Here is a 7,052-nt window from a genome sequence, read left to right as displayed (position 1 = left end):
CGTGGGCAGCCCGGGACTCTCCCGGCCCAACTCTTGCACTCCCGAGGCTTCTTTTGGTCCATAAAAATTCGTCAGAAATTGGCACGTCAATTGGATTCCGTTTGGTATTCCTTTTCTGTAAAACTCGAAAACAAGGAAAAACAGAAACTGGCTCTGGGCTCTAAGTTAATAGGTTAGTCCCAAAAACGATATAAAAGTGTATATAAATGCATATAAAACATCCTAGATGGATAATATAATAGCATGGAACAATCAAAAATTATAGTTACGTTGGAGACGTATCACCCGCCCCTCCTGGCCGAGAGATGACATGGTGAGCACCCTCTAGTCCAGGATACCATCAGCGGCCAATGTTAGTAATATTTTTAACTCACAAGGGACAAGACTTAATGCATTTTTGCCCTCAAGGTATTGGAAGTCCACCTTCTTGAGTTGCCAAACCGAAAGCGTAAGGCCCAAGTATGTTATCGGGAAGGAAGCATGAGTAGCCGACAAACTTTGGAGGATTGGCTCAAGGTTTAAATGATCGCATTCGATTGGGACCATGGAGCACTTGTGGGAGTTGGTGTATAGATATCACACTCGATTGGGCCCATGAACATCCTGCATCATCTACACGAAGATGGTGCCCCGACCATGATCTTGTAGAGAAGACCATGCCTTGTTACCAAGTCAAGCACGCGCTGGAGGGGAGCGATTGCGATGACAAAAAGGAGGGGGGGGGGGTTACCTTGTCGAAACCCACGACCATGCTAGATTGGAGGTCCGACCACCCCGTTTAAAAGCACCCTCGAGGAGGATGTGCAAACTAGGGCGGTGATCCAATCCTTAAACTTGCTTTGGAACCCTTTTTCTAGAGTAGGGCAATGATGTACTCGTACTTCACATAGTCAAAGGAGGCCTTGTGAATATTAAGCAAGCTTGAAGATAAGAGTGAGGGTCGTCCTAGTGTGTAACGGGCTGGCAAGATTCTTCACGTACATTAAATTATTATGAATGCCCTTCTCTTGATAATCACACTTCGGGCATTAGAAACAAGAGAGTTCATGTGCATACGAAGGCGGATGGCTAGTATCTTAGCAATGATTTTTGCAACGGCATAAATGAGGCTAATATGCATATAATCATTGCTAAATCTTTAGCTAATAGGCTCAAACCTCATCTTCCTGATTATATTGATCCTTCGCAGCAAGCTTTTATAGAAGGGCGTAGAATTAGTGATAACATCATTATTGCTTAGGAGATCACTCACACTTTTGCTTTAAAATCTTGGAAACATCAAGCCTTCCTTCTTAAGATTGATCTTGCTAAAGCTTTCGACCGTGTTGAATGGAACTTCATTGTCTCTGCTCTCTCGCGTAAAGGGTTCCATGTGCATTTCATCAATTTAATATATGCTTGCATCTCTACTCCGGTTTTCTCCGTCATTATTAATGGCCAAGCTTCGCATAGATTCAGAAGTGAAAGGGGTATTAGACAGGGTTGCCCTCTCTCTCCTTATCTATTTGTTCTAGCAGTTAATGAACTTTCGCTTGCCCTTAATGATGCTTTGGCTGCTAACAATCTTGAGGGTATCACCCTTGGGCCAAATTGCCCTCCTGTCCACTCACTACTTTTTGCAGATGACCTTCTTGTGTGCGGAAAAGCAAGTATGGGGGAAGCTCAAGCCATGGCTCAAATTCTTCACCAATTTTGTGCTGCCTCGGGTCAGACTCCTAATTGGGCCAAATCTGCAATTCTTTTTAGTGCTCATGTTAATCAGACGGTGATCTCTGACATTCAAAGAGTTTTCCCTGTCCCTATCATGGATGAGAATTTCACTCACCTTGGCCACCCTCTTATTCTTCCTGCTAAGAACAGGTCAACTGCTTACAACTTTGTGTTGGACAAATTTTCGGCTAAACTTCCAGGATATAAGGCCAACATGCTTTCCCATGCAGCTAGATTGGAATTAATTAGATCAGTTCTCTCTTCCATTCCAGTTTATTACATGTCTAACATATTGTTTACCAAAAAGTTCATTGCTAAACTTACCGCTATCATTAGAACTTTTTGGTGGACAGGAATTAGAGAAGACAGTTCTTCAAGAGGTCTTTGCCTTCGAGCTTGGAAGGATATATGCACATCTAAGCAAGAAGGGGGTCTAGGTATTAGAAACCTTCAAGCTATGAATCAAGGTTTAATCTTGGCTTCGGCTTGGAGAATTGCAAACTCCCGAAATTCTCAATTGCATCTTGTTCTCAAATCTAAGTACTTTTCGGGTTCCTCTTTCTGGACTGCCACTTCCAATACCCCTAAATCTTCTTTTTGGTCCTCTGTTATCAAGTTGCTCCCTAAATTAAAAGCACACTCTTTTTATCAAATCACGCAAGGAAACATTTCCATATGGAGTACTCCCTGGTGTTCAGCCTGGTCTGATATTCATGATCATCTCATCATCCAACCTAACAACTTCACTTACCCTGCTAAAATTAGAGATCTTTGGATTCCAGGTCAAAAAGTCTGGAACATTGATTTAATTCGCTCTATTTTCCAGGAGCCTACTGCAACAATCATTACTCAAACTAATATTATGCCAGATGATTGTGCGGATATATCATGTTGGGATCTCACGCCTAATGGTAAGTGCAACGCTAAAAGTACATACAAGTTATGTTTGCAGGATATTCAAAGACATCCCAGGAATCAACCTGGTCAGGTCTCTACACTAGTCAAAGATTTACTCAAGCAGGTTTGGAAGCACAACAATATGCCTCCTAGGGTTCAAACATTTGCTTGGAGATTACTTCGCAAGGCCCTCCCTACAGGTTTGAGAGCATCTCGTTTCTCTAGTCATATTGATAAAGAGTGTTGTCGTTGTGCTCAAGATGAGGATGAATTGCATTTGTTTTTCAATTGTGCATTTGCTAGAGCTGCATGGTTTGCGCATCCTTGGTATCTTAGGACTGATATCTTAACTGAAGTTCATCATTCTATACAGGCTCTTATCCATGCTCTTATGACCATGAATCACTCTCATGCATCAATCCCAAATATTTTTAATTTCTTATGGTGCATTTGGAAATCAAGGAATGATTGTCTTTTTGGTAGAAAAAATTCTTCTCCTCATCAGGTTTTTATGGCTACAATGGCGTTGGATGAAAGCAGTAAACTTAATGATGCCTCTCCTAATGGCACAAAGACTTATTCTCTTCAGCAAAATACTACAAACTCCACTCTTTTGCCGCTGCAGGGACAAACTATTAGGACGGATCTTCTTATTTCGGGGGCAAAAATTTATTCTGATGCTTCTTTTAAATGCACAAAGATCCCAGGTCTAACGCATGGACAAACAACCACGGGTATTGGTGTCTATCTTAATTTTTTGCAGGATCAAAGGAGCATGCAGGTCCAAATTCAAGCCTCGACCGAGCCCACCTTTTCCCCATTACAAGCGGAAGCGCATGCCCTTGTTCTTGCTGCGAGGGTGACTCAACTTTTGCAGATTAGCCAACCTATGTTCCTCACTGATAATCTCTCTTTGGCTAAAGCAGCAGCAAGCAAAAATGTCTTGGCTGATGCGATTCCTTGGTCAATCAGAAAGCTCATTGCAGAGTTCTACAACACCACTCGACAGTTGCAATCGCAGGTGTTCCATATATCCAGAGAGATTAATGGCATAGCCCACAATGTAGCTCATCAGGTTCTGACTAGAGCAACATGACCTGTTTTTAGTTGTTTTAGTTCAACAGGCCCTGTTTTTAGTTGTTTTAGTTCAACAGGCCCTGTCATCTCCACTCTGTTTTCTTGCAACATTCAGGGAGTTGTATTTCATGTTGTACATTGTTACTAAGTTGAATGAAGTTGGCACTATGGGTGCCTTTCCCCGTTCAAAAAAAAAAAAACCTCTTTCTGGGGCAAAAGCGCAATGTTTGCAGAGTTTAACCATTGGAGATTTACACCATGGAGGTTACTAAAATGATGGTTGGCTCTCATGAGTACAACCTTAACAATGTCCCAACACTTCCAAAAAATTGCCCGATGAACCCATCCACCGCGGGTGCCTTGCCATTTGGCATTTGGTTGATGGCCTCTCATACCTCCTCCTGGTGAAAGGGGCCTCAAGGTCATGCAAGTCCCGTACGTCAAGGTTGAGCTCCTCCCAGTTGAAATCTTTTGGCCTAGAGCCCTCTTTTCCCATGGCATCGGAGAAGTGGGTATGAATGATATCTTTTTGTTCATGCTCGATGACCCAACCAAGATTGCGCTTACCCTATGGATGTGGTTTTTCTTGTGTGTCGCTTCTTGGGACATGCTTCTTATGATTTGTAAGAGCAACTCAAGCTTAAGCAGAACTACTAGCCTTGGTAAGGTATGATTTGACCAATGGTCTTCCTCTTTTGGGCTTCAATTTGCCCAGTCAAGAAATTGAATTGTTCTTATGATTTAAATATTGATAAGTTCAAATGCTGATAAGACCGAGATCTTCAACAGACATATTGTGTTTATCTAGAGACAAAACAAAATCACCAGCTCAAAAAAAGAGAAATAAAATCCCTTTTGCTGCTTTCATTGAAATTTCCAGCATCGAACCTATTTAGCCCAAAACGCATAGCAAGCACACAGATGCTCAAGATAAATATATGATCCACACATTTGAGCCAACAGGCATAATAATACTGATGAACCATCAAGGTGGCCAACAACAAATCCATGGCAAGCAACATCATGTAGATCAATGTCACACAAACAGTTTGCAGCCCACCAGACAAGGCAAGGCAGACAGGAAAAACATCCGGCTTGACTACTCCAAATCAAGCCTTCAACCTAAAACCGACTCGCACAGTCTCTGGCTCTCAAAGTATTGATTGATAAGACAGACAGACTCATCATCCTCTCTCTACTCGATCAGATCGTCATCGTCGTCGGGCAGTGGCTGTGCCGCTGCAGCCGCAAGCTCAGCCTCGTGCCTGCACAATTCGCATCAAAAAGCAATCAGCATTTCTTTCATTCATTCAGTTGATTGCAACCTGAAACCGGGCAATCATAGTGAAGATGGTAGAGAACAGAGGAAGGCACTTACTGTTGCTGCATGGCCAGGTCGAAGGTCACTTCCGGGGGCTTAAGGGCCACTGCTTCAACGAAGTGGATGTTGGGATCACTGTCATCAGCAAAGATTACTTAGTACAAGAACGATGATGCAAGGTTACAGGCAGAGGAAAGCAATGGGGATGAAAGAAAATTACCCAGCCAGCTTCCTTGCAAGGTAAAGGAAGGGCTTCTCAAAGTTGTAGTTGCTCTTGGCAGAGATCTCATAGTACTGCAGGTTCTTCTTCCTGTGGAATGTCACCTGCTTGGCCTTAACCTGCCTGTTCTTCACATCAACCTTGTTGCCGCACAGGACAATGGGGATGTTCTCACAAACCCTGCAACAGGTTAACATCCAGACATCAGAACACCACGGCAAAACATTACATTGAGTGAAGCAGAGATGATTGCTTCTTCAGAAGCAAACCTGCACAGGTCCCTGTGCCACGTAGGAACATTCTTGTAGGTCAGCCTTGAAGTGACATCAAACATGATAATCGCACACTGACCATGGATACTGCACAAATGATTAAAAAGAAATCAGTCAAACAACTAAATTAGCCAAGTAAATCAATACGCCTTAACCAATACATCTAATATTGAGATAGCTACACAACAGTCATGTGTGTGCAGGAAAAATAGCTAAAATCCACTACGAAACACTTACTAGTATCCATCTCTAAGGCCACCAAACTTCTCTTGCCCAGCAGTGTCCCAGCAGTAGAAACGGATCTTTCCGCAGTTAGTGGTGAAATCCAATGGGTGAACTTCAACACCAATGGTGGCTGCAAAGGGGGAAAAATGTTGAATTTCTTAGCCATGATGCACGCCAAGCAGTATAGGTGCACAAGAGAAACTTAGAACAATTCACACATACGCTCGTATTTCTTCTCAAACTCTCCAGTGAGATGCCTCTTCACAAAAGTGGTTTTGCCTGCAAACAGATAACAGTATCAGAACCTCTGCTGTCACTGGTGGGAGAAGGATAACCAGACAAGGAAGGAACCTAATAAAGAACAAATGACTAGGCAGGCAAAAAATTACTAACAATTGCAATTTGAAACATGGCATGTTAGGTTCATGTTTGATTAGAACATATGATGCATGAGATACCAATCTAGCAGATGCCAATGAACTAATTCGGTACAGAGACAAAACTATCTAGATATCAAGGGATTTTTCACTTATTAGCATAACTCTAATAGGCAGACCTTCTACACTGGTGCATGAAAAATGGAACATTTCATATACAGTAAAGCTACCACGTCTTTGCCTATCAGTAATATTCGATCTAATAATTCATAGAAAACACACTCCCCTGTTCAAATAATCCTTTTAATACATAGTATCTGCTGGTAATTGTTTAATCTCCATACAGATGCTATAACTATTGGCGCAACTGCGTATAAGAAAAAAGTTAAATCCGACAAACATAGTCTTGTCTTGTTACACAAACTTTTTCCTTCCTATTGGTAAAATATATGATGCAAAGGCATAAAGACCTCCCTGATCTAAATCCCTTTCGCAACTCCTAACTCTGTTTTCCACGAGTTCAAACGGAAAGCATCAAAAGGTGATTCCCGCTGGCAAACGAATCACGAAACCCTTTCGTGGCACGGATTACAATCAACCCCGCAATCTCTCAAACGCCTAATAGGACATCAGATTCCATCCGGAGGCCACGCAAAGCCGTAAGACGACTCAGATCTCGCCGAAACGACGGCGACAAGCGGCCGCATCGAACGGATCACGGCCTCGTCTACCGGAACGAAACGAACAGGGAGGCGGGGGAAGGGACGAGACTCACCAGTCCCGCCATCGCCGACGATGACGAGCTTGAAGCTGGGGTAATCGACGGTGTTCTGGTTCGGCAGCGCCTGCGACAGACCAAACGGAAAACAGATCAGACCCACGCGTGCCCGGATCCCAGGCCAGACGCGACGGAATCGAACGGGGGGTGACTCACCATGGGGGGACGCGGGCGG

General features: G+C 43.2%; 1 protein-coding gene across 1 annotated transcript in view; it reads right to left on the bottom strand.

Moving 5' to 3' along the window:
- Positions 1–4,589: 4,589 nt before the first annotated feature.
- LOC119349660 (GTP-binding nuclear protein Ran-2) overlaps positions 4,590–7,052 on the bottom strand; it is a 19,539-nt gene continuing 17,076 nt past the window's right edge. Inside the window, exons 4-11 of the mRNA XM_037617741.1 lie at positions 7,034–7,052; positions 6,875–6,944; positions 5,945–6,001; positions 5,735–5,852; positions 5,495–5,584; positions 5,226–5,405; positions 5,063–5,140; positions 4,590–4,949 (exon numbers count right to left, since the gene is read on the bottom strand). Of these exons, the coding sequence (XP_037473638.1) occupies positions 4,880–4,949; positions 5,063–5,140; positions 5,226–5,405; positions 5,495–5,584; positions 5,735–5,852; positions 5,945–6,001; positions 6,875–6,944; positions 7,034–7,036 (666 nt within the window). The 5' untranslated portion in view covers positions 7,037–7,052 and the 3' untranslated portion in view covers positions 4,590–4,879. The remainder of the gene's footprint in view (positions 4,950–5,062; positions 5,141–5,225; positions 5,406–5,494; positions 5,585–5,734; positions 5,853–5,944; positions 6,002–6,874; positions 6,945–7,033) is intronic.

The sequence above is a fragment of the Triticum dicoccoides genome, chromosome 1B, assembly GCF_002162155.2.
Source record: "Triticum dicoccoides isolate Atlit2015 ecotype Zavitan chromosome 1B, WEW_v2.0, whole genome shotgun sequence".
NCBI lineage: Eukaryota > Viridiplantae > Streptophyta > Magnoliopsida > Poales > Poaceae > Triticum > Triticum dicoccoides.
This window is presented reverse-complemented; position numbering and strand designations above follow the sequence as displayed.